Source organism: Acanthaster planci, linkage group LG05 (assembly GCF_054643075.1).
Source record: "Acanthaster planci isolate LZ-2023a linkage group LG05, COTS_SCS, whole genome shotgun sequence".
NCBI lineage: Eukaryota > Metazoa > Echinodermata > Asteroidea > Valvatida > Acanthasteridae > Acanthaster > Acanthaster planci.
The window spans coordinates 2,386,591-2,414,273 of record NC_141781.1 but is presented as its reverse complement, the minus strand read 5'-3'; the positions used below and the strand labels follow the sequence as shown (position 1 = coordinate 2,414,273).

General features: G+C 40.6%; 2 protein-coding genes across 3 annotated transcripts; both read right to left on the bottom strand.

Annotated features, from left to right (window-relative positions):
• Positions 1 to 963: 963 nt before the first annotated feature.
• Positions 964 to 14,032, bottom strand: LOC110987915 (uncharacterized). Its single transcript, XM_022251075.2, has 4 exons — positions 13,868 to 14,032; positions 7,176 to 7,269; positions 6,451 to 6,584; positions 964 to 3,417 (listed from the first exon to the last, which is right to left on the bottom strand). The coding sequence occupies exons 1-4, from the start codon at positions 13,970 to 13,972 to the stop codon at positions 3,169 to 3,171; spliced, it is 582 nt and encodes a 193-aa protein (XP_022106767.2). The 5' UTR covers positions 13,973 to 14,032; the 3' UTR covers positions 964 to 3,168.
• A 172-nt stretch (positions 14,033 to 14,204) lies between these two features.
• Positions 14,205 to 26,506, bottom strand: LOC110987914 (long-chain fatty acid transport protein 6-like). 2 transcript variants are annotated; one of them, XM_022251074.2, is made up of 9 exons: positions 25,504 to 26,502; positions 23,678 to 23,896; positions 21,936 to 22,094; positions 21,022 to 21,143; positions 18,906 to 19,106; positions 17,212 to 17,305; positions 16,351 to 16,552; positions 16,021 to 16,118; positions 14,205 to 15,710 (listed from the first exon to the last, which is right to left on the bottom strand). In XM_022251074.2, the coding sequence occupies exons 1-9, from the start codon at positions 26,006 to 26,008 to the stop codon at positions 15,403 to 15,405; spliced, it is 1,908 nt and encodes a 635-aa protein (XP_022106766.2). In that variant the 5' UTR covers positions 26,009 to 26,502; the 3' UTR covers positions 14,205 to 15,402. The 2 variants fall into 2 exon arrangements, with proteins under 2 accessions (XP_022106766.2, XP_086992947.1); XM_087136821.1 differs by lacking the exon at positions 18,906 to 19,106 and having other exon boundaries at positions 25,504 to 26,506.
• Positions 26,507 to 27,683: the final 1,177 nt, after the last annotated feature.

Sequence of the window (27,683 nt, the reverse complement as noted above, 5' to 3'; positions counted from 1 at the left end):
CAGTCCACTAATTCAAGCAATAACTTCTGCCTAGCTCATTAGCATTAAAAGTGCCCCAACAGTATCTTTTGAAAAAGGGGATCGTTTGGCCCCCAAAATGGTGTGATTGTGTAAATCTTTGCCGCGATCAAGTCCCTGGTTCTTTGGGCTTCAATCTGAGGGCAGAAGGGATAAATATGCTCAGTACTATCAACTGGTTCTGAAAAGAACTAGAGTACTCTAGTTCTTTTCAGAACCACACATACTCACAAAAGAGCGATCCTTGCATGGTGCTACGGCAAACCTTTCACTTAACTTGCTACTTTCACCATGAAAAGTTTCTAAGTTCAGGCCCGTAAGTATTTAGTAAGTATTTTCTTGGGGGGCGAATCCTTGACAAAGAGGACCAAGCTTTGGGGGGTTCGGGGTTACAAGCTTGTTTACTAGTAAACTCCCGATGGGGGGATTGACCGACTCGGAGGCGAATGTTTTTTGTGCTCAAAATGTTCCTCTACAGCTCAAAATCTTTTCTTGCCTTTTAGTCGAGTGGGGAGGGGGTGCACACCGCCTAGTTACCGGCTTGAAGTTCAATCACCAGATATGTAGATGTACATGTAATGTTTGCATCTGCGAGATGTTTTTCGCTGGAGGAAGTTCTTGTGCTACAACTCTAGCCCCTATCCGAACAGGCTAGTGGATTTTTTTCACAAATCTTCTGACACCACTCGAGTATACAGCGTTTTAAATACATGTACACGTTTGTCATTTTCAAAGGCAACATTCCTAGCATAAAAAGTAAAAAAATGCGAATAATTCCATCAGTTTTTCTTTTTTTTACACGTGTCTAAAATGTCAAGATCTCAGCCACCCAGCGAGAAGGTTGCTTACACCCATTCCAACTTGGTCCACGTTTTTAAAAAGGCCCTCCTTCCCTCATCACAGAGTGAAATAAGTTGAGAAACAACGAAAAACATACACTGGAACTTCTGAAGTAAAAATTTCATTTATTATCAAACATGAAAATCACAGGTTAAGTGTAAAAAAAAAGAAATTTAAACTGAAACTTCCTGGTGCCTACCGATTGATTGGAAAGTTATGAATGGGATGGTTCTTGGCTAACACGTGTAAACATAATTACAACCAGCACATAAAATATCTGCGAGTGAATACGTAAAGCATATTGATTCATTTTGGTATGATTACTGCTTATAAAGACTTTTTAAGAGTAGTTTTGGTGTAAAACAAGGCAGTCACTAGTAATTTCCCTAAATTTGTAGGCTAGAGTAAGTCACCCAATAAATTGCAATCAAGAAAGAAACTGGTGAGCGAAATGACACAAAAGTAGAAAAAATAGAGCACTTCGATATTACAGGTTCAGTAAAAAGAACAATGGTGCAAAGACAAGTTATATATAGTGCAGTGATACAAATATAAATTACTTCCTTTCCTCTAGAAAAAAACAAACAACAGGATACATGTAGTTATCACTTATAAATCAAACACGAATGTCATTATTTTTCCCCCGTAAACTGCACAGATTAGGATTCTGCTTATATTTTATTGTCCTTTTATTTTGAAATGACTGTATAAAAGTTTCTCAAGAGTTTTCAATCAGCAGCAGGCTGTCACATGTGACATTATGCGGGTCCTATAATTAAAACATGGATGCATGCTCTAAGGTGCAATCCTAAGTGAGAAACAGGCCAACCACTTTCAAAGTAAACCAGCAAATTGCAACTTTGAAAGACACTTTAAAACCCAGAAAATTGCAGGACTTTAACACGCTTAAAGTTTATAGCTTGAAAAAAGCACGAGTATAAATACTACCATCTATGGCATGCATGTAATATCAACACAGAAATACCAAAACCATTGTTAAAGCAACCCCAATTTACAGCGTATCATTTATTCAAATCTACTTATAATATAAAACTATAAAACCTAACAATCTCAGTTTCCACAATGTGCCCTATTTCATTGCCGTCAAGATCTGTTAAAATGTGACGATGGAAGGTACGTGTATATGAAATAACCATTGATTCATTCTTTTTTGTCTGTAAAATCTTTCACGCACGTGCACACGTAGGCTGTCGAAAATGCTACCAATTTATTTGCATTATTTAACAGTTTAAGGCAATTTGCATCCGCGTTTTTCACATACTTGCTAAACCATACTCATCCGTACGGTACAGATTACAAGTAAACACTATTCCTACAAGATATTTGTGCTCATTCAACAAATATTATATTTACACCCGATAAGTCTTTCTCCATAAACTGAATTATGAACAAAACAAAATGAGTACAAAAATCTTCAACAAAAAGAAATCAAGCACAACCTGTCTCCAACATAAATTGATACCGAGGAAAGAAGAAACCAGATAAAAATTATTGTAAATGGGCGTAACAATTAAAACAACAACCGTTTCAAGTCAATCAAGGATGAGGCATATGTATCAATTTCACCCACTCCAATTCTGGGGATGAACATTAAACATTGGCCATTAAATCAGGCTTGGTTGCAGGTAGTTTTTACCTTTCACTCTGACAATGCCTTTATTCTTTGGCACAGAGCACTTTACTGCATGCTTCTTGCTATAATGAAGTGCAGGCATTATGCACACAGAGCCGATAAAGAGTAGGGTGGCCGGAGGCAGTAAACTGCAAAGTGCTGGCAATGACTTGAACTTATCCACCTGCATAATACAGGTAGTGCATGGCAGCCATTTCTTCTGGTAAGACCTTTTGTGCCCCAGGGATACATATGAGTCCACCTTTTGTGCTATCCCCTCAGTAATGTAACAAAAGCAGTTAGCAGAAACATGGCAGCAATATATAACATCTCTGTATCATGGTTTACCATCTACAGTTTGTGGCATCTGGCATAATCTCTTTGGTATTTTCATGAATCTACTTGCATCCCACAAGTGAACTGTATGCAAGTGCATGTCAACAAAGCAGCTGCATGCTATGCTTGTTCAAATACATGTATACATAAGTTAGGTGGACCCCTTTCAAATTCTGGAATTTCAGACTTTTCTCTGTCTATATAAGCCAGCGGACGACACCTTGTGTTGGAGGTCTTCTAGGTTAACCTTGAATGCTTAAAAAAAATTGACTGCAAATGAAGGAGAAAAAAACAGAAACATGGAAGAGAAAAAAGAAATGCTTTTCAAAACTGATCGGATCTTAGTTCAGCCATTTTGCAAGGGCGGCAGCAGAGAGTGCCAGCAAGAGGCTGGCCTTGACCACGTTGGAGCCAGCCGGAGAGTCGGTGTTGCATTTGTCGCCTGAGCAGCACCGCTTGCAGGCTCCCCACGCCTCGTTCTTGCAGTTGTCAGAGTCCGAGCAGGTGGCGTCCTGATTGCCAGCACAGCCTCGTCGGATGAACCAGTAGTTGGAGTCAACGGATGGGCCTCCAGACTGGAAAGTCTCCGACTGACGAGGATAAAGGGAGGGAAACAATCAAAAACTTCCGATGTTATAAATAGTCCATTTACTGTCGTGTACAATATCATGTTCAAAGTCGACATTTCATGTGTACCCCTCCGTCTCAGTCAGTTACTTTTACGGCATTGCCTCAAGACCTTTTAAGTGCTCTGATAGGGCTGTGTCAGATATTTCAATAACACCTGGTAACAACTATACATGTTATGAAGGAATTATCAATACTTTGAGTATTTCTGAAGAGTGAAAATCAATGAGATAAAAAGGGGCACAACAAAAACCAGTTGACTGGTGGCTGGAACTGAATTCTAAAGCATATCTAAAGGTGTTACAATCATACTGCATGTACATGTAGGGTCCCTCAATTTTTTTTCCCCAGTTTTATGGTTTTGCTTTATGTAGTAAGGGGTCATCCATTTTTGTCATTTTCACAGTGTACAAAGCGTACGCTGTGGGGGAGGGGGTGAATTGGTTGCGTACGCTTTAGAAATATCACCCCAAACTACATGTATTGCGTGTGTGCAGAGAGGGCGCAGGACTCTGATGCATCATTCGTACAAGCTTGGGCAAGGGCTATTTCTTAACCTCTCGACAATTTTACCTGGTGTCATATGAAAATAAAGGAACACAAACAAATACTGAGCAAAATTCATTAACATTGAAATCAGACCCACGTGTGAAACAGTCTTCGAGCTTCCCCCAAAGCTCTGCTGTGCCGTGCATTCAATGAGGTTAAGTACCCAGACACAAGTGTATTTTATTATTTATTATAATTTATTTTATTATTCCCTTGTGTGGAAAGGTGCCCTGCTAAATGCACAGCGTGCTTAATACACGAAAGTTTGTACATGTACATTTACATAACAATGCAAAAAAATCATTGTAACTACACAGCTGCATACATTTTACTACTTTTTACTAGCTTTCGTGAAGAGGGAAAAATCAAATCAAAGATACCTTGGCTGACTGCTATTCTTGGCCACAAAAAGTAGACGCTTTTATTTTTAGAAAGTACCTGTCCATCGGGCAATTTGTCCTAAATTTTTACTTGCCCGAACTGACAGAAGAAAGTTGTCCCAGGCAATCAGAAAACAGTGACTGTCAAGGCCTGTCATGGAAATAGTTTTTCCTCCTGCCACTATTCTCTGGTCATACATGAACATTGTAAATTAGAATGGGGCCTGAAGCACCACAGAGAAATCATCATTTTATTTTGTACTATTTTAGAGGCGGAGGGGACTGGGAAAGAGGGTACACTTTGTACACTTGTGAAAATGATGACGAAAATGGATGACCCATAAGTGTCACTGGGATAAGGCACTGTGGAAAGTACGATGGCTTAATGGACCTTGGAGTCCCCCAAGAATGAAAGCTGCTAAACCATACAACAAACAGCTGAAATCCAGCAGTTTTCAGAAGTGAAAGGATCATTCCCTGCAATGTATAGTGTCAATGCTTCAATATAGCAACAAGGTACATGTACTGTGCCAGTACCATTTACAGTGGACACTGATAATATGGTCCACCATTAAGGCTCAAATTTCACTGAAAAACAAATGGACATGTACTTCATCCACCTGTACATGTAGTACCTATGTACAGTACATGTGCATCTGATCATATGCACCAGTTCTGTGGCAGGACTACAAACAATCACCTCCATGATACAATACATGCATTTTTTATTTGTGGCAAATGGAAGAAAACATATGTGAACTGGGTGTACAGGTGAAAAGACACCTGGTACAATCAACCACTGAGTTTGCTGAAGGTCACCCATTATCAACACAATACTTTAGGAAACAACACCTCTCCCAACAGGGCTATTGTACTTGTATGCAATCTTCCTGCATTGTTGCTGAGGCACTGCAAACAATCTCAGTGTGCTTTGAAGTATAAAACCTGCCCCACAATGTATGGCACCAGTGCTTGTATGTGTTCAGTGAGCTGTAAAGTTAGACCATAGAGAACCAATGACTCATGACCCTCAGTACTGATGTGTATGGTACATGTACATTGTACATGTAAGGTTCTGCAGTGAGCATGGTGAGCGAAGTTCAAACTGCTGTGGCATGGTGGAATGATGGAACAAGTACATGTACATGTACCAGTAACTCCACCATTCCAGCACACTAACTTATATGTATATTTCACCTGATTTGTGTAACAGTAGGCTTTTTCACAATCCTTGATGTTCAACCCTTTTCGGGTAAGGAGATTTCTTTACCCGGTTTTTGTAGGGTAATAGTAATTATGTATATGGGGTACATGTGTCGTGACTACATGTAGCAGAAGGTTCAAAACACTGCCAAGCCAAAATACACAGTGTACAGTTATGACAAAGTTCCAGACACAAGACAAATTACTTTGTTATAACCAGGAGTTGGTTACCACAGGAGTGGAAAACAAAAAAAGCAACAGAATACACAAGAAATTGGGATTCACAGAATCTACTTTTTCAAAAAGTGTTTTGTGATTTACATTGAGAGTCCACTGTACTAAAAGCTGAAACAAAATGTGAATTGTTTATTTTTCTTCAGAAAACTCGGCTGTTACACCAAAATACATGTAGTATCTGATATCAGAAATTTGCCATGTTGGTTGCAAGAGCCAACGAATTATTATGGGCTTTTGTGCTGCAAAAATTACACTTTTCATCTTCAACAGTGGAACTTTCTGCCCCTCTCAACAAATCAGATCAAACCTTAAAACATCTTTCTACCCGTTTTGCATTCTGGGTGGCAAGGCTGAATGCTTCCAGAAACCGGCATCAAATTACGTAAAGCTGCTTAACTGAAATTCCTGCTACTCAAATCCACACCTCGAGATCAAATGAAAGAGCAGAATTCAAATGCAAAGTACTTGAAAAGGATGTTCGGCTGGTAACCTACACGTACAATGCAGGAGTACATGTACATGTAATTCTTCTGCCCAGATTTATTCTGTCCTTGTCAAATACTGGAGCTTAGACGGCCTTGTGAAACTGGCCCCCTGCTTCAAAATGAACTTGTGCTTTCAACTTACATAGCAGTATGATTCGCAGTCTATCTCTGTCACGTCTGGTGCACTTGTAACATCCGTCCAGCAAGGTGAATTTTTAGGGTCGTTTTGATCATAAAAGCATTCATAGCACTTGATCTGCGCACTGCACAGGGTACCTGCATTATAGAGTTCCAGGGGGTAAACATATCATTTGTTTATTTCAGATATCTCTTACATGAATGTCCTTTTAAAAAGATCAACACCACTTGTTTTGACCCTAACATTTTGAATTTGAGGTCATGAATCAAAAATTTGGATTCTAAGATTTTCATTTGAAAAATTGTCTAAGAATACAACCCAGCCAAAAAATGATGCCTTTACAAAAACTGTTTACACTTGCGTGCTTCAAGTTGTCTTGAAGAATGACCATTTAATGAGATTTCACATGAAATTTTGGTGATATTTAAATGGTACAACTGTTTCACACGGCAGATTTAGTGACATTGACATTTTGAAGTACAAATGTGACCTACATGTAACTGTGCATGTCACCAGACTTGCATACTATTAATTTGCTAAACACAATAAATTAGGTAGAAATAAAAATAAAAATGCAAAAATCTACTGAAACAACTTGATCATACAAAAGGATGAAATTCCAAAGAGGAGATTAACAGGTTGAGGAAAATTTTAGAAAATTGATGAGAATGGAATAAAACTGGTAAGGCACAAATTATGACTCATAAAAATGAAAATCCAGGGCTTACCAAGACAGGCTAGAAGGGCAAAGATGAAGAATACTGAAGAACTCATGGTTGGTGTAGGCAAAAGACTTGTAGAGTTTTTAAAAGAAGTTGATAGCTGAAAGACACAAGTAAATAATGGGTTAAAAACTACCCTAACATGTGCTGTATGCATGTGGGCAGGCCTTCACTTGAGGGGACAATTTTCTTAAAGGCAAATTTAAGACTGAGTTGTGGAGACACTTCTCTATTCCAACAACATGGTTAGTCCCAACAAAATGAGCGAAATCACATGTGTTTGCCCCTTAAACTACAGAACAAGTATGGGTCACTTGGGTGTCTAAATAGACAGAAGTTGAGTGTGCCTGTTTATTTATTTTATTTCCTTATCTGACCATCCAACCGGAGTTTTAGCCCTAATTACAGGATAATATCCTGTATTGAGTGAAAACAATGGAGAATGTTCAGTTTTGGAGTTGGGAGGAAAACCCCGGATAAATGTTCCAGGGAAAACCCACGGACTCAGATCACTGCAGATACACATGTACATGTAGGTACTGAAACCCCCATCCATACATGTATGTGGACCATGCCAGATTCAAACCCAGGCCCCCAGAGATGGAAGACGAGGAAAGAAACATTGTGCCAACCTGACTCCCCTAATAATGTACAGTATGTGTGTTGTATGTACATGTATGTAGTTTTGAACATGTACATGTAGGTACAGTACATGTATTGGGACCAACGATGTTGTCAGGTGGTACTCAATGTTACCAGCAATTTTTAAATACATGTACAAGTAGCTATAGCCGGGTAACGCTTGCATACTTTGGCTACATGTATGGAGAAACTACATGTACATGTAGTTATAGCCAGGTAACGCTTGAATACTGTAGCCACTCGTACATGTACATGTACGGTTAAAGCACATTGGAGAAACTACAAACTTTTCTCGCCAGTTTCTCAGGATTGTCGCAAGTTTGCAAAAAGTTGGAAAATCAAACATACTGAAAATTTCAAAGAAACGACAAGTGGAATATTTTCTTTATGAAATTATTTATGTCATGGCATAGTGCACATGCAGTGCATGCATTGATATCTACATGTATACCATGTATGGGTATGTACATACATACTGCTTTATGTCCGATTCTATGCTTTTTATTTGATTTAACAGCAACCACAGAACCGCAAACAATCAAAATAAACAGAATAACAATAAAATGTCCATCAACTAGGGCCAAAGACTCCTCTTGAACCAACAGGTGGGGTATCAGGGTGGGTTTAGTATACCTTCTGGTACATGTAGAGAATCACTGCCATGCATGTACATGTACAGGTGCACAAAAGCCATCATGCTTCCTTGGTAAAGGTTGTTGTGCAAAAACAGCAAAGCAAAGCCAGAAATCTCAACACTGACCTTAATCCTTCACTTCAATAACACTGAGTGGCTTTTTAAATAACGTAATTCCCTCCATCCCTTGTACAGCAGTTATTATCGCAGACATTTATTTACAGGTAGTTAATATGAAATGGGATTGTTGATGTAAACCTGGATAATTTATTGTGTTTATTTTTATGTGAATATTTTATTTAAGATATGGAAATACCGGTAATTAACTAAACTAATAGGTGAATATCAAGGTCATCTGGATATGACCTCTCATACAACACCGAATTTGACTGAAAGACCCAAATGTACATGTAAAGACAGTGAAAACACACTGTAGATGAGACCGCGTCAATGTACATGTACATGTAATACAAGAAAGTGTATGGTATTATCTAGTATCCCTCACCCAGTTTGTTTTAAAAAGGAAACTGAGATTAATTTCTTCATTTCTTGGACATGGCTAAATATTTTGGAAAATGGCAACCACCACTTATGAACTAATGATGTCCTCTTAATTATGACACCAAGAAATCCAATTTACTGACACAGATTACTGAGCACAAAGCACTTCAATCAACCGTGTCAGAACGGGTCTTGCACCAGATTCACCGCAGCCTAATTCCGACAATTTCCATACCTAAAAAAAGAAAGACTTGAAGTATGTCCTTAAGGCTCGACAAAATGTTTATTCAGTGATTGGATTTGGGTGCTTATGCCTGTCTCAACCTTACCCCATTGTCCTTGACTATTAATGCACTCCTGATTACATGTATGTCTCTCTGTCTTTGTACAACCCTCCTATGCTGAAGTCACTCTTTGGGTCATTTGGTAAACACCTCAAAGAAGCACAGCTGTGTTGTGTAGTGCACTGCACCAACAGTCCCTCACAGGAATATCAGATTGCACTTTTTTGCTGCCCAACAACTGTGCTTCACTGTTTCATGTGCATCATTGTGCAGGAAACCAAATGCAGTGAAGAGGACTGCACAAAAGACCCTGGGTCATTTTGTGCTGGCAGTCTACTGTGTACACACTGAACCTGTGCACGTTTGAGTCCCATATAGAAAATACACGCTCACCAGTGACTGTGGGCACTTGTGCACATTTGTGCTGTAAAACCAAAGGAGGGTTTTAATTAAGGTCTCAACTGCAGTGATGACTGTGGCATGTACATGTAGGTCATTGATATCTTGGGGTGGTGACTTGTCAATTTGAGGTCAATTGGTTCTTATGATGTCCTCACAAAAAGAAATCACAGAGGGTGAGGTCAGGGGACCTTGGTGGCCACTCAATCTCATACAGTAGTTGCAGAGCCAATAATTTTCCGTGATCGAGGAAAATGGATGGAATTCAAGGAATCAACACTTTGAAATGGAAATTACTGCTTGAAATGGAATTTCCCACTAAGAATGGCTTCAAAAGTACAGAAAACCTTCCAACAAGAACCATAAATAAATGCCTACTGAACTTTTTAAAATGCTCGCTTTTCATGAAGATATTATACTGGAAACATGCTAAAGTGCAACACTCTACCACATGATTGGGTCGTCCGCGCTGGCGCCATACCGGCACATGTACTTGCAAGTGGTGTAGGTCTGTGAGCCCCAGGCATGCAGTGGCAGCCAGCACAGTGCAGCAGTGTGGTAAGGTACACACATTGGCCATTCTGCTACTTGCTCGGGGCTTCCAGTCCTCAACCACTCTATTACCACAAACACACGCTGCTCAGTTGTAAGCTGCATTTTGCTGGTCTAAGAAAATGAACAACCTTTCCAACTTCTTAAGAAGTGTGCAATGTATAACATGCTGAAGATTGCATAATTTGGAGGCTTAACAAATGCCCCTAACTGGGCAGATAAGGTTCTTTTCCAAAACATCTAACTGGTGCAAGGCCAGTTCTGGAATGGTTGATTGAACTGCTTTGTGACAGTAAATTGGATTTCTTGGTGTCATGGTTAAGAGGACATCATTAGATAATAAATGGTGGTTGCCAATTTCCAACATTTTTAACCATGTCAAGGATATTAACAAATTAATCTCGTTTTCCTTTTTTTTTAACACACAGTATAGTGCTACGTATAGTACATGTACATCAACTGAATTTGTCAACAGGAAAATTTGATACATAAACATGTACACGTAGGCCTACCTGTTCCCTAATTCTTCAAGAAATCTCTTCACAGACATGTCATCCGAACATCAAAAAGGTTTAATGTACATCTTTTGGAAAAGGTCAGACATGTAACTGGCTCTTTTTAATGTTCTGTTCTTCACTTTCAGCTGCGAAATGTTGAAGATACGTCACATTTTACATGTATTGACTTCAGCCCTCAATGAGAGAGAGGAGAAATATCGAGGACCTTTCTTTTGCCTCATGAACATTGTTGGAGAATTGTGTCTGCTGGAGTGTGAATACATGTACAGTAGAACTCAAAATATCATTCCGGACATTTTTGGGCACCCAAGGCCCTGATTTGAAAATTCTCCATTATGAAACCGTTTGAAATTGATACATACAAAAACTGTTCACAAGAATCAAAACTATTCCAATTCAAAAGAAAAGATTGCTCTTTGCTTAAATTATTACAGTCATGCATAAATGATCTCAACACTGAGAAAAGTACATTTTTAAAATCACTTTCAAACTGACACACTGTAACCGCTCAGTTAACAGTGAGATTTTTTTAATCGGAATTCAAGTTTGTTGAACTTCCTGCAGCCGGACCCAATAAAATGAAAATCAACCTTTAGGCAGACATGATTTCTTATCTGGGAAATTGCTAGGCATCACAGTCACACAATTTGAAATGCCATATTCCTGTAGGGGTCAAGGTCATGATGCTACCGGATGCAGACTTACATGCAGGTTTACAGTAAACCGACGGCCGTTTCCTGTCATTCAAGTACCGGTACATTGTAACATAAAAAACTGGTGCTCATTCTGAGCTTTGACAGAGAGCAAGCAAGAAACAGCCACTGGGTTGCTGTAAACTTGGCAAACCCACATCAGGATCAGTACATGAAAATGTACAGTGTAAAAACAGAACTACATGTACATGTTACAGCGGCTCACTTATTCCATCAGCTATTAAGTGGTACAATAAGCAGTTGCAACAATCAGCAGGTGTATTGCAGTTCTTCTTCTTTGTTTTATGAGGACCATGATACATGTATTTTTGTTTTCCCTGCTTTATTTTATAACTACATGTACATGTATTATATGATGATCTGTTGATGATCTGATGATCGTACACATGTAATATTAGTAGCATTTTTTTATGTAGCTATCAACTACATTGATTCTTAAATTTTGTATTTTTACTGTTCATTTTACGTGTGTAAAAAGGCCCCCCAAAATTTCCCTTTATTGGGATAATAATGTTACATTAAAGTTGATTTAAATGTACAACATGTACATGTATCACGAATGAGGTACAAGTATTATGTACATGTACATGTAGGCCTATTCATGGCCACCATCACGGTTGGGGGGCAAACTTGGTGAAAAAATAAAAATTTCCCCCAAATGCTAAATTGTACATGTATGTAATTTCCTGTGTTTTCTGCAAATGATATCTTGGAGAGAGTTCCATACATACATGTATGGACATGATGCCCCTCTGCACAAACCTACATAACACTTACATAAGTACAGGTCTGAAAAAACCTGAGTGCTTTCTAAATAAATGCTTTGGAATTTTCTTCGACATGTTATTATCACATTCTGACGGCTGCTATAACCTAAAAAAAGACAAAATTAGTGTTGTTTGTATATGAAACTCTTTCTGATATATCATCTCACAAATACATGCATCACTACATGTATATAGAAGGTCTGGTATTGAGCCATGTTTATGGGGCGACTGTAGTAATGACTGATGAGTTGTCTAGAGTCAAGTCGGTACATGTTCGTATGTATATGTATGGATGTTTTATGATACCCACTGTGAACTAAGTGTGTGGGGTGTCAAAAACATTTTGGAACCAAATTGACAGGTCATGCTATTTAGCGTCAACAAGCATCAACTAGTGTCAACAAGTTATTCAAACATGTTTATGCAAAAAAATTATATGTATAATATTAACTGGACATCTAAATGTCCATATAATATTCACTATAACATTTAATATCTAAAATGATATTCAATTGAGGAAATTTCAGCGAAAAAGTCGGTTCTGCTCATGCAGCCAAACCAGCATGACCAGCCACCATCTTGTTTTCACATGGACCAGCAGAGAAAAGAAATATGGCTTACATGGCGAAAATTTTCGTTTTCTTGCTTGATTCAGGAATAAAATTCCCTGTTTTTCTTGTAGTATGTTAGAATCTGTAATATATGATGAAGCTACATGTACTTCGAAACCTTTAGACATGATTAGAGGATATTTTCAAGTTTGGACGATTTGTTGACACTACTTATGTGTGTTGATGCTACATGTAAATAGCAAAACTGAAATTGACAAGTCTATTTATCTTGGGTTCACGTTATTTTAACACTTGGCAATAACTGACCTTCACTTCAGTGAGAAAAAAACAAAGAACATTGATTATTATTTTCATTTTATATGGGCCTAGCCAGCAGAAGCAGCATGACCAGCGAAGCCCTATTCAGAGGTAGGAACAATCATGGATGGGGCTAGTTGGGTTCGAACCGTCTCGGGTCACTAGAGGAGTAGAGGTTGAACATAAAGGAATGTAACCATTGATGGTCACCTGGTCACTTATGGTAATAATTGGTATGGAACCAATGTACATGTAACTTGAAATATGGAAGGACTGCGTAGCACCGTGATCAGAATATCGACAGAATATAATCACATATTTCGGCGCACTTATTTGATATTATATTCTCGTTGATGTACATGTATTGTCATGACAGTGTCAGTCTGGGGGCCGATTTCCGGACATTCAAACACCATGAACACAATGCATGGTATAGGGCCTACATCATACATGTACATGTAACCTGGCCATGTTAGCCTCATTCACGATGACGAAGGCAACATTCTTTGCTTGTTGAAATAATTTTTGACACCCTTGCACAAGCCCTATGAGTCTGTTACGGACATTTCTAGGTGTTTTCTAAATGTAACGTTAACGATTAATTACAGTCAATCAGTTCGTCAATGACGGTAAATGCAGCAACATTTCGTGGACGGTTGAGTCAAAATGCTATCCTCGCACTGGCGTAGTTTCTGCGAGCATAACATTAAACAATGTGCCAGAAGACATGAAATTCATTCAAAAGATACCATTAATGAACAGCTCATTAGTATGACAATCAACTATATAGGTATAGGTTATGTTCAACAGTATACTTACCCAACTTTTGAAAAGGAATGTGGCGATTTGCGGGCAAAACTGCAGACGTACACAGAACAACTGTACATGTACATGTAGCTCCACAGAGACTTCGCCGATGTACATGTACGTGTGGCACGATATGGATATGCACTGGTAACCTGCCGGTCCAATTTACAAACGCTTCCACTGCGGCTACTGGTAACCGTCAATGCTATTCATAAACAAAACAGTTTTCACAGTGTGTGTCATGACGTGCATGTAATAAACGCTTCTGTGAATCGCGACGTGATCGACTCTGAGCTGCTAATGGAAACTTCCAAACAAAAAGCGGGGCATTTGTGTTTGCTCTGGAAAATCCGGGTCACAGTCCGTTCGCGAACCGATCAGATTTTTATTCATATTTCCACCTCTTAAATAGCACTTAGAAAGGCATGTTTGAGATTAAAATAAAATTTTGATTGGATTGGAGAATGGAGTTTTAAGAACTATGATTTATAAAATTCGTTACCTGTTTATATAATGGATTATGCTATACCAAAGGTTTTCGGTGTTGAAGCCATCGTGCCTCGCCCACTATTGTGTTCCTTACCCAGTTAGTCATGCAAAAGTTTGTAGATTTGAAGACAGGAGGTACTGTGACAGTTAGAAGACTACAATAAAACAAGCATGAGACAAAGTACAGTCTTGGAGAAATAGATATTAAATTCTGAGACAATACGGTGGAACTTTCCCTCTAATCTTGAAATAAGTATCACGATCATGCAAAATTTTGATCAACGGTTCAAAAAGTTTGAACGGCTCGACAATCGATGAGGGCATAACACTTAACTTACAGTAAGCTAAAATTACGTCAAAACTTACACAGCATCTGTTTTCTTTCTTAGAGGTTTGCTGCAATTAATTTGTTTTAATTTAACCCGTTCACCCTTTTTTCAAGTTGTTTCAAAGGGTATTTTACTGCCTTTTTGGTTTTCATGCTACTGTAACTTGCATATTCATCAGCAAAACTAAGACGTCATCCCAGGAAGAAAGCCTTAGCTGTTTTGTTTATTTTTATGTGCATAGCAAAACGTGAGCATCAATACATTTCTTTAAAACGTTTTCAGTCAGTAAATTCTGGGTTCAAAATGTTTGCAGAAAAACCTATGCCATTGCATGTCTTCCGTGGATGGCACAGCAACAGCGCCCTCACGTATGTTCTGGAAAGCATGGGTAATAAATTGTTTAAAAGGTGTTTGTGCATTTAACCAAATAGGAGTAGAACACAGTTTTCATTCATTGAAAAAGATTACAAAGTTGCAGAAAAATTCACTCCGGCTACATCAAGTTTTTAAGGAGTCGAAACCGCTACACGTACTTTGAAGGGGACGAAGGCCCGATTCTTAAATGGATGAAATAAAAACGTGACAGTCGTTTAGGAGAAAATCCCAGTTTTGGACATCGGCTTAGAAATGGATATACATGTACAATGTATTCTATTTTGACGTGACAGTGCAGGAGTAGAGCAACCATTGCTTCCACAGCGAAATATTATTACGTATTCAAAATGCATATCATAGCCTGGCTTTTCCTACGACAATTTTTTGCACGGCCTCATCGTCCAAGGGTGCGTAAGTCTTTTTCTCCTCATCCATGAAAAAGAGAGGGTCTGATATCACATTGGGGTCAAATCCCTCTCGGGCGAGGTCTGTCTTCTTCTGCTTGAATGTATCCGTGATGTTCATCTCTTCCATAATTCGCAGAAACTTTGGACATGCGTAGAGCGGCAGTGACCTGACCACATGGTCGTAGAGGGCCTTGGGGTCAAGGTGACGTGTCTTTCTGAAAACGATCGCGGCCATTCCTGCTCTGCCGTCGTGACCTTCATTTCCAGTGACAGAGTAACAAAATAGGAAGATTAGCAATCACTTCAGACTAGATTAAAATGGCCCAAAAACACTTCAAATGATCTTTAAACAAGAGTTTAAGTACACAATAAACTCATTATAGTGTTTAAAAACACTGCAAACTTCGTACCAGCTTGATTTGCCCTGAAAATACCAAATACAAATATAAATAAACTTACTGCTCTACTGAAGCAAAACGTCATATTCAATCTTATTTATTGCCGCTAAATACATAAATGCACCAGTGAACATCTTGAAAACAATGTTACATCATGTCGATCATACCTGGGACCCGTACGCCATACACGTTAGCCTCTTGTACACCTGAGTACTGGTTTAGCATATGAGCTACTTCTGTCGTTGCAACATTCTCGCCTTTCCATCTAATTAGAAATAAGGAAAATGTATCAGTTCGTCAATTCACACTTAAATGTGTATACGAAAAGTTGATCACGTGTCATCGAATTATTCGCCCCAACACACAACACGGCTGCACTGCAAAATTAGAAGTTCTATTCCATGGTAAGTGGAACTTATTCATTCAAGTGCAAACTCGAAGGGTATTACATATAATTGTATCGAACCGCCGAACTTACAATTAGTATTCAAAATTACCTGAACGTGTCTCCAAGTCGATCTTTAAAATACAGGTAACCATCCTTGTCGTGTACCATCAGATCGCCAGTGTTGATGAACGAGTCGCCATCTTTCGTCACATTTCGAACCAGTTTCTTTTCGGTTAATGACCTGTCACCAAGGTATCCGTCGAAGCGCATTGTACTATTATCCAGACGAACAAGCATAAGACCAGTTTCCCCTGGCAAAACGATGGTAACAAAAATATCATAGCTCTGTGTTAAAAACAAACACTCTCAGATCCAAGAAATAGAGCAAAGTAGAAACAATAACGCATTAACTGTCCACCCATCTATCAGCAACATTCAGACATAAAAAATATCTGACAAGGGGCTTGACCCCTCCCGTAAAACTGGATCTGCCCCTGGTACACTGTAGGGGATATGGAGTCAAGTGTTTTTCACAAAAAAATCCATAGGACTATCGGTCTGTGATATAACACAATTGAGAGGTTTTTTTCCGGAGGAGGAAGAGTATAGGTTAATTATCTCGTGAAATGAAATTTTCTGCTGCAGAGCAAGTATATCCAAAGTGTTACAACTGAGTTCGGATGGCCCATATTCGAGACAATGGTGTTCAGTCATGCATGACAGGAGGGATACCATCAAGGTTTCATTAGAAAGAATACTGCTTCTTCTTTTCGGAGATCCTTATACATTATAATCATATCTCATGGTTTGGGCATATTAACCCCTGTCCTCATCTGTTTTTTTCTGGGAGACCCAGTTTATTACACTGTTTGTTGCCATGGATCGACCAACTTTGAGAATTCAACTTTCCCAAATAAATGCAGATATCTAGACAGTAACCGAATCAAGAAGTGAAGGGGCAGCTTAATACCTGGAGGCATGAGAATGCATTTGCCATCTGGACCACGAAGTGGTTGAGCTGTCTCTATGTCACACTCTACGATAACGAAGGAGTCGGTCAGCGCCTGAAGAGAGAGGTACGTTTCTAGTTAATGCACATGGAAATGGGCGCTCTAACAAAATGTTATTCAGTATACCATTAAGGAGGACGAAAAGTGGCCATCTGCTTTTCTGATATCAGAATAGTAGAAAAGCAGATGTTACGTCTTGTAACATGCAATTTTTGATTTTTCTACTTTTTGTGGTACCTCAAAAGCAGAATGACCATTTTATTGAAATGCATTTTTCCACTTTTCTGCTTTTCTGTTTGTTACTACAAAAGTAGTTTTATGGCGGCCGAAAAGTGGTCAGCTGCTTTTTACCTGTCAAACAAGCAGGAAAGTGGATTGAACGTTTTGACGACAACCGTGAATTCAACTTCAATTGTCCTCAATGGGCCGTGGATGGGTCATGAACCTCTGGGATACGACCATTTCCGTTCTGGGGAGTGAAGACGTATAGAAACCAATTAAAGCATGCGTTCTGCGGACCTATGAGGCAGAGAAAATAGCATCTCAGAGGAAATACAGTTTTATAGCTGTCATACAATAGACACAACAAGCTTGCTTGGGCCAAGGAAACATGAATCTTTCATTATAAAAGATAAGATGGAGTGTAATTATTGGTTTATACGTCTTCAATCCCCAAGAAAGGATATGGTCATAACCTGAGGTTCACAACCCCCTTTACGGCCCTTGGCAGGCAAAAAAGCAGATGGCCACTTCTCGGCCATACATAAAAAAAGCAAAAAAGGAGAGTTAACGGTTATTGTCAAAACGTTCGATCCTCATTTCTGCCTGTTCGAAAGGAGAAAAGCAGAGGTGCCCCTATGCCAATATAACTTGCAGCCCCAACCTCCATGGGCTGCGTGTGCCTTCCATCCTTAATTTTAATATCGCGGAAGACAAGGTGGGAACCAACATGGCGCAGCAAGATCGTACCCATGGAAACAAGGTTGCCTGTACCCTATACTCAGAGGACCGCTGTATTGGACCTTGATCCCCAAATCCACTTTATATTTCGAATACTTTAAAATCGGATCTAACCTGAATATTTTGCTTTAATTAGAGGTATAGCCTCACTTCGAAAAATATTATGTATTTGAACAATAATAGTGACATAACTTCTTTTTCGGGGGCACAACTGTAATCTCAAATTCTCGAAAAGTTTAAAGGGGTCGGCTCTCTTTCGAACAATGAGTCACCCACACCACGAACTGACACTGACCCCCAAGTGGTTGTTACACAGTTCATGAAAACTGCGTTATTAACATCTGGTAATGCATGCTTACATCATGTACTACAATGTGAAATAGACTGATATTTGGTTTTCAAGAACTGACACCAAAACTAGCTGCAAAATGCTTTGAAAGAATTTGCGTGAATTTGATTCAAATGTACGGAAGCATATCACTACCGACGCCAAAAAATTAAACGAGATGATAAATATTTTATCGCATTGGCAGCAATACACTGCCGTACCGTACCAGGTGCCAGTTAGCAAAAACGATAAATTGGTTATCTAAAATGCACGCAAATGAGCGTACTCATTCGTGCTGTAGGTGACGAATTACTGTGGTGAAACACGAGGAACAACCGTTATGAAATGAAGACAAAAAAAACCCACCCTGAGAATACCATGGTATCTCCCAGCGCTTCCCACTTTGCCGTCCATGTTGACGATGATAAATGGCAATTCGGTGGCACCGTACAATTCAGCAATGTGGCCGATGTTGAATCGCTTTTGAAATGCTACCCATACATCGGGCCTCATACCATTGCCGATAGCGTAGCGTATTTTGTGAGTGTACTTGCCATCATTGGGGCACTATTCATATAAAAAAGGGCAAAAAGTCTTATATTAGAAAGTCTTTTTTTCTGGGAATGGCAGAAACTGTCAGTGCGTCGACGTCACATGGCAAAATAAATTCTGATGCAAGTGGTTTTAACTATGGAACTTTATCATAATACCGCCAGTTTTGTCTTGCCCCCGTGTAACAAATTATAAAAGTAATACAACTGTACGCATTGATAAAAGGATACAAACTTTTTTCTCTATCAGTCTGAGTTTGGTTACATCATTTTCATTTTTAGAAAATTAAGATGGCTGCCCCATGTTAAATGTCTATGGACTGGATTTATAGCAATGACAGGTCCCAGTTTCACTGTTTCGGGCTTATGACTGCATAGTAGAGTCAAAAAGAGATACAATGAGGCAACGAATGGATTTCAATTATTAATTTGGCTTTGTGCCATTTAAAAAAAGTATTCTCAGCGAGGTCCAAGAGATGAAAAACCGCAAGCTCTGGAGAGATGCTTTGAAAGCTGTAGAGTTGTAAAGTAGTGGGAGATAGTAATGAAATCCAGCTTAAATTAAAGCAAAATTTCAAACTTTGTATGGTGGAGGATTAGACCAAGATAAAAAGTTTTTGGGTGCACCGAGTGAAATCAGTTTCTTATAGAATGGTGGTTCTGAGAAGAACCAGTAATTGTATACTTGACATTTCGACCAGGATGCTGTTGTCGCCCTCAGGAGATATGCCAGAGAGGAGTGAGTCCTGCCTTATGGTGTGGAATTGGTGATGCATATGTGAGAGAGCGTGCTAATGCAGGTTCGGCCTGTGGTTACTGGCTCGCGGAGTGGTGGATACTGAATCCATCGCTGGTTACTGGAGCGATGACGGGGTGGATGCTGGATGCTGTTCCGGGGGGGGGGGGGGTGGCGTCAAGCGTTGTGTGGACTTCTTGTGTAGAGGAACCCAACGTCCGACTCGGATACAACTCATTTGCTGAGCGTAGAATACGTTGGATGTGGTAAAAGTCTGGGTCTAAGTAAAGAAGATACACCGTGGCACCGGGAACTTGGCTTCGGGTATAGGTGACCCTAAAGCCGGGGGGGTGGTGGGGGCATAGAACCCCTAACTGCGAGGGGACGGGTAGGACTTTGAGCATAGGAATCACTAACATCCTGGGATTGAGGGCGCTTGGAGAAGTTGATCTGGCTAAGGTAGTATCAGTTTTGATGAAAAACAATCTTGATGTGCCAGAGTTTTTGTTAGAGGGACTCCTTGTCACAGATCTCGCAGACTTGTTAGACATTGGTGCAATTGACTGATAGACTTAATAGCGGGGTGATGGAAGGATCTGTGGTGGAGGTCTCGGGTATGCGATGGATGCGGATGACATCGAGGACAGACAGCTGGTTCTTGTTCTCATTCCATGGTGAACATTATTGAGGGGTGTTGCTAGTTGAGGCAGTCCAGCAACCCTTGAAAAGTATCTTGACCACGAGGCCAGAGGATGAATGTGTCATCCACGTGTCGCAACCAGAGGCTGGTTCTGAAGTCGGCAGTGAGAAGGGAATTATGATACTCTTCAATGGAGATGTCGGCTAGGACTTGGGATGTACATATAGGTGACTCCATGGAGGTCACTGCCGTTTGCCCAAGGAACTTGCCTTGGAACTTGAAATAGCCGGATGAGAGGGGCATATCTCCTGAGGACGGCCAGAGCATCTTCATCGAAACGTCGAGTTCATACTCACAGACTATAACCACGGCTCTTACAGAAGAGACATGGTTTCTGCGGTTTTTTTTAATTAAAACAACTGAGCCATGCTACAGTTCCTGTAACCAGATCAAATTGAAAGTAATTAGTAATATTTAAATTCGGGAGACCAGAGGAATGACAAGCATATAACATCCAACTTTCCGCTGATGGTGTTACACTGAGGGCATTTTTACCGGTGGCTGTGCGAGGAGGTAACGGCAAGTCTCCCCGATGTACTGGATCACCGTGGCGCGGTATCTGCGGACCTCATCCCAAAATTTCCGAACTGAGAAGCTAGTCAGAGCTACGGTGCCCCCTGAAAGACAAAGATTGAAATACTTGGAAAAGGGATCCAACAAGGAAGGGAAACCCTCGATACGAAATGAATCATGTAACTTAGAAATCTACATGACATTATGTATTAGCCTATAGCTCTACATCACTGTCTTGGAAAGACTGGAGAATGCATTAAAACCCTCATAAAACAGCGGTGTATCTGGGTCTAAGGTGTTGGTGGGATAAAATGGGAATTCGTGTTGAACTGACTGTCTAAATGTTTTGTCATCTGTAAAGGAATCTCCCAGAAAATGGTATCTTGTTACCAAAATACAGGCTCTTCCAATGCCTCCAAGGTACATTTCCAAAGCAACTTCAAGTCATAGACTGATTAATCCGTGGTTTGGGTTGACGGATACAAGTAAACGATGTCATGGGAATTTCACCTTTCCCAAACAGAGGAAGTTGTTAGTGGCCACTGCAGTTATATATGATAACTGGCGAGCTGGGACAACTAGGAGCTATAATTTGTTGGCAGTGATTATAAGGAAGGAAAACATAATAACAACCGCTCCAGAGGTAAACAGAGAACATCATGGACGGACAACATGAATGGACAGTGCCAACGCTACATTGGCTACAGCAGACCAATCAGAATTGAGGAGAGTGGTCGCCAAGACTTTGGTAGAATATGGCACGTGATAATGAGGATGATGGTGGTGGTGATGAAATGCTTATTGAGTTGTGACTGTGGGCCGTAGAATTATGACAACGGCAATGCTGACACAAATACCGGCACTGTGTTGGTACTGATTTTTATCACGACGCTTACCAACTCGTATGAGATTAGGGAGTCCCACTAATAAGGCTGCGCTGTGGTAGAGAGGCAGAGGAGTGTACATGACGTCATTCTTAGTCAGTCCAAGCGAATGGTGTATGAAGGAACTCCGGACTTGGCGATAATGAGGTATCTTCGCTGGTTTAGGAAGACCTACAAGAGCAATGTAGTATGAGACTTCAACACAATAACGGCTTCAATTGGGGTCATTGGGGTCATATGTAAAATTAAACATGTTCTCCCTTTTCCAGTCTTATTATCTTTATATAATACTTTCATTTTATCATACCTGAATTATAGTACACCAAGTCTTATCTTGGGACAATGCTCATCAAATAGTCTTAACAGACTATTACTTCTACAGAAAAGGGCTCTTCGCATAATTTGCTCTGCTGATTATCGTGCTCATGCAGACCTTCTATTTGCTCAGATGAGGACTCTTAAAATTAAGGATATATATTACCACCAACTTGGGTCTCTCATGTGCCAGTTTACTACAAATACCTTACCTTCTTTTGTTCAGGCAATATTCATTCGTAATCTTAACCTACATACTTATTTCACTCGTCAAGCCTCTCACTTTCACCTCCAACGTAAACCCGTACTCTCCTTACCCCAAGAACTGTTAAATATGAGGGACCCAAGTTGTGGAATTCATTATCAGGTTCACCTAAAAATTTAAATACTCTGTCAGCTTTTAAAAAGAAATAAAAGATCTCTTTGTTAAATACATATTCTTAATTCCATTCATTCGTACACGTATTTCTGTGTTTTGGGCAATTAACACTTATATTTTAATTTAACATACCATGCTGGTTTCAGGCTACACAAACTTGTAACTACAAGCTTACCTGTTTTGTCTGTGTGTGTGTGTTTGTAATTTAATAAGTAATGTTACAAACGGGGCCCAAATCTATAAGCAATCGCTAAGACCACTGAATTTCCTACAAACCTAGCAAAGATGTAAGATTGAGGGCAGCGTATACATGTAGTATCTGGTTTGAAGCAAATCGAAAATGGAAGATGAACAATCTCGCTCAGTTTGTCAGAAATGTCTGAAATATTACTGTGGAATATGATACTGGCATTTCCCCTTTCGTGGACACTGTTGGCCTGTAGCCAAGGCGCTCGTGGGTTCAGTGAATTAATTTTTGCCCCATTGAAAACAGTACAAACTCAACAAAGTTCAGGGCTCAGTAACATATAAGCCGACAGTACTGAAGAGCTTCTTAAATTTGTTGTCTTCGCCCTCATCTTTCCATTTCTTTTCACTCTGTGGTGGGCAGGGCTAGCCAATTACTTTTATTCAGGCAAAACAACCATATTCCTCAAAAAGTGATAGTTCCCAAGATAATACTTTCACGGGCACTGAGGACCGTTTTCCATCTGTAATTTTATTACTTCTGCCCTCGGATGGAAGCCCCTAAACCTAGGGAGTTGATCCTGGACCACATTTCCGCAATCTCCCTATTCTTTCGGTCAAACAATCTCCTTTTTGAAATGAAACTGAGGGGGCACTTTTTATACTAATGAGCGTATATTGCCGTGCATTTAAGGACACTCAATATAACTACATCTGTGAAGTTTGGATTTAAGCACTTCAATGGGAAATCTTGGCGTAAACCCGAATTTCACAAACTAGTGTCACTGTGGGAAAAGCTCCCCGAGGTTTAGCAAGAGAAAACGATAGCATATCGGCACCAACGATATTGGGGAAATTGTTACAGTAAACCTACCCGTCGTTCCTGAAGTGAAGATGTACTGCGCGTCGTCAAAGTAAGACATGCCCTCGCGTTCACTCAGCGGTATGGGATCGCTGCGCTCGTTCCACGTCTGAACACGGACCATCCCCTCAGGAATGTTCCGTTTCTCCCGGTTTCCAATGATCCATACTCGGACGCCAAGCATCTGCAGTTCCTGCAGGATAGTCTCTATGGAGTCCATCAAACCTTGATCTTTATCAGATAAGAAGATGAGAAATAGAACGTGAGCTCCTAGTTACCTGTCTATTTACAGATAGGATCTTGGAGATAGAAGAGGAAAGACGAATCTTTTATTTCGAAACTAGAGTGTCACCCCGTTGTGATGTGCACATGCATATTTTTCTTTTTCCAATTTACTTGTTATAATATTATAAATTTGAAAATATTGGAATATTGGAAAAAGACTTTCGCAGCCGAAAGGCTGAAGCAGTCAATTTTGAAATATAAAAATAATGATAACATGAATTGAATTACATCCTAAACGAAATAAAATAAACATCATTTAGCCCTAAAAGAGCTGGGGACGGCATCGGCCTTTTCGACTTTTTTTTTTCTAATATCGCCACATTGTATTATTTCAGGAGTTGGGCCTTTAGAAATTTTTAGAGTGCAAGTCTTTGTGGTCATTTGAACACCAATTCTGTGAAACTTTGATCGAACATACCGTTCCTGCCCAGCGCGCATGTTTTCCAGGACAGGTCAGCCAATAGATGTATACTTTCCCCTGCGGTGCTCAATGCACGCAGGCTCGTGCGCATGTAACCTTGAAGTCAAATGACTGTAACAACAAAACCATAAAGCTGACGGAGCTCAAACTTATTTATTAATGATATGGAGTATTTCTACGTGCATGCTGAGTTTCATAAACATCGAGCATGGGACAGCCGAGTTCTCAGGGGGAGCGGAATCCGCCCCCAGCTGGCCTGGGAGATAGGCCAAAATAACCCGGCTCTCTTAGGGTTAAAGACAACCAACTCCACAAGGACAGGTTAATAATCTATTACAAGGTAAAAAGACAGGAAGTAAAAAGAAAAACAAACACAGATAAAATGTATCTTTGTTTAATTTAAATGCAAGAGTTGATATAACAGGGCCAAGCACAGGCCAGGCAAAGGTCAAAAGGGGCACAGACGCGTCAGTCTATCACGATCTTGTCTGCACAACACTGAATTTTTAAAAAGGGCTGTCTTGAGAAACCTTGATAACATTTTGGCAGGTGTAAGGTATAAACCCTCCTGTTTTGAAACAAGACAGAAAAGCATCTTGAGAATGACTGCTTCCGGGGTGTCAACTCATTTAAAACAAAATCAACCAAAAAATCTGATTAGTTAATTCTAGTGGTCTCAGTTGGTAGCAATATGGCGGATCTGCCATATTGCTGGAATGGCTTGGTTACACCAAACACAACTCAAACTGTCGATGCTTTGCAAGAACCTTGAGAAACGCTTTAAATCGTGTCCTAAATATTCCCCCAAATGTCAATACTTCCACTAAGTTCCTTTGAATGAGTAAAGCAAAACCTTTTCCGTACTAATGACCCCCTTTCCCGATAAAGTTGGTCAAGATCCGGGACTGTGCGGTTAGGGGAAGGGAGCGTTAAACACGATCTTTCTTTGATCATATAGCCACGAATAAAATGAGAAGGCCCCCTACCCAATCAGAAAACCTGAACCCAAGTTTCCCCGCAAATGAGACCATACGTTTATGCAATTGTTGGTAATAATTATAGCAAACTGGTCCTAACATTTCCCACCAATAACTGGGGCTATATCCTGGTTCTTGACAGGATATTCACATACCTTCACCACAGGCAATCGCTTTCACATTACAAGCTTTGATACAATGGAGGAGTGCATCACCTCTCAGGTGATAGTTCAGAAGAGCAATCCGCAGGCCGAGCTTGTTGAAGGCCAACCAGGAGATAATGAAACTGGGCTCGTTCATTATGAATATCCCTACAGTGTCCAAGCACATCACGGCCTTAGTTCCCTTCACAAATCGAGCCAGTTTGTTGGCCTCTTTGTCCACTTCTCCGTAAGTGTGCAGCTCGTCTTGGTACAAGATGAACACCTTCTCTGGTGTCTGCTTGGCGTGTTCCTCGAAGAAATCGACGAGTTTGGTGTTCTTCTGTTGTAGCGTGGACAGTAATTTCTGGACACGCCATCTTTGCCGAACAGCAGCAAGGTCCTCGAAAACGGTAGGACCGTACTTGAGGCGAAGGAAGGTCACAGTTGCCAGCGGTAGCCCTGTAAGGGTTGCCACTGCCGTCACCCCAGCCACTTTACTGCCAACGGGGAGAGGCATGCTTTTTTTAGCACTCGAAACCCAGGCACTCAAAGCAAATGAGAAAAAAGGATCCTGCGCTGCAATATTTATCGCGCCTTTAGGGTTGTTATTGGGTCAACAACACGGGACCCATGTGGTGAGATATATTTATCTGTGTACTATGATCTCACTGCTGTTTTGAGGACATAGGTAAATCAAGCCATGGTGAGGGCAAGGTTAAATCCAGCCAAGGTCACATTTGTGTAACCGAGGAAAATGGTAGGACGGTTACAAAATACTGTTGCGCACCCGCAAATCGTGGAATTCCAGCGCCCCCTAGTTTTACTCGTTCTCGGTCCTTGCATTTCTCATGGTCTCTTATTTAGCTCAGCTATGCGTTATGGACATGTAGAAGAGACGCTAATTTTGCATTAAGTTATTCATGCTGTACTGGCGTGATGGCGTGATCCTTCACTCCTTTATCCTTGTGTTTTCTCTGCTCGGTTTTAGCATGTCGAAATTCCCCTCATGTGGCTGCGTGGTGGGGCGTGGTAAGGTTCCCTGAAATGCTAATGTTCAGAAACCTCAGACTTTATAACTGTCAATCATTCGCCACAGATGACCGGGTAAGCACTTTCATGCACCCGGCTCTACACTTTATTCACGTGACTTCTTATTCTGTATTTTACCTTTTTACACACGGCACATAGATTCTTGCGCACGACTCTAGCAGGAAGTCATGTGACCCTTTGAGATGGAAGATTTTCATTGGTTGAGCTGTTCAGCGACGCTCATATTTTATTAATTCCTAAGCCTCTAAAATCCTATAAATAGTTCAGATTTTCCTTAGCTCGTCGGTCAGGTGCGGCGGACCAAACCCTTATTGCGAGGGCGGAACCTAACGTAGTGCGGCGGTTGGACCCTTACCGAGAGAAGTGCGATAGTAACCATTCTTATGACAAACAAATGTAACCATATGAATGGCCAGCTAGCTTAGCTTGGACCGATGCGAGAGCGGTACGAATTAGCCCAGGGTGTTAGTGAGAGTCGTAGCGGCCCGTCACCGCTATGTCCGAACCGATTGGCGGGAGAGACACCCCCGTGTCCCTCGTCACCCTTGTCTTGCTGACTAGCCCCCGCCCTCCCTGTCTCTACGCTGAGCCAATGGTACACAGTGCGGCTATCTTATCATTGCGCTCAACACATTGCGGTCTGAGCGGCAGTGCGGTCGGTACATACCGGCGCTGGCCCCGTCCAGCCCATGCTAGTCACCGTGGTGGTCCGGGACAGCTCCCACCACGGCCCGGCGAGTGTAGCCTAGCTGTGCGATGCTACGCACAGGTACCGTAACCCACTTCTTCTGACTTGCATTTCCAATGGTCCTGCCAAACTGCAGTTTAGTTACACTCGTATACAACTTCGCCTCTCTATAAATTTGCTTTTTGTGTGTTGTATTATGTTAAGCTACACCTTTTTCAAACCCACATTGAACTTTGATGAAGAGAAGTGAGAGCAACAAACCAACCATACAGTTTGACTGTCACCCAAACCCCTTTGTTTCACGTCCACCTTTTAATTAATAAATTGTTGACCCCCAAATATCACATCCTGTAGACACTAATGAAGTCCATGCTACCATCGACTTGATATTTAGGGAACGCAACACTGGCGGCAGCGGTGGGATATAAACTTAGTACGTCAGTATACTGTAGCA

Bases quoted from the DNA above. Each gene is read 5' to 3' on its own strand.
- LOC110987915 (XM_022251075.2), bottom strand. From the start codon at position 13,972: ATGTACATCGGCGAAGTCTCTGTGGAGCTACATGTACATGTACAGTTG. The intron at 7,270-13,867 runs GTAAGTATACTG...TGTGTCTTTCAG, and splicing joins CATTCCTTTTCAAAAGTTGG to CTATCAACTTCTTTTAAAAA. The intron at 6,585-7,175 runs GTAAGCCCTGGA...TCTATAATGCAG, and splicing joins TGCCCTTCTAGCCTGTCTTG to GTACCCTGTGCAGTGCGCAG.
- LOC110987914 (XM_022251074.2), bottom strand. From the start codon at position 26,008: ATGCCTCTCCCCGTTGGCAGTAAAGTGGCTGGGGTGACGGCAGTGGCA. The intron at 21,144-21,935 runs GTAAGCGTCGTG...TTTGTCTTTCAG, and splicing joins CCCTAATCTCATACGAGTTG to GGGGCACCGTAGCTCTGACT. The intron at 17,306-18,905 runs GTGGGTTTTTTT...CTCTCTCTTCAG, and splicing joins GATACCATGGTATTCTCAGG to GCGCTGACCGACTCCTTCGT.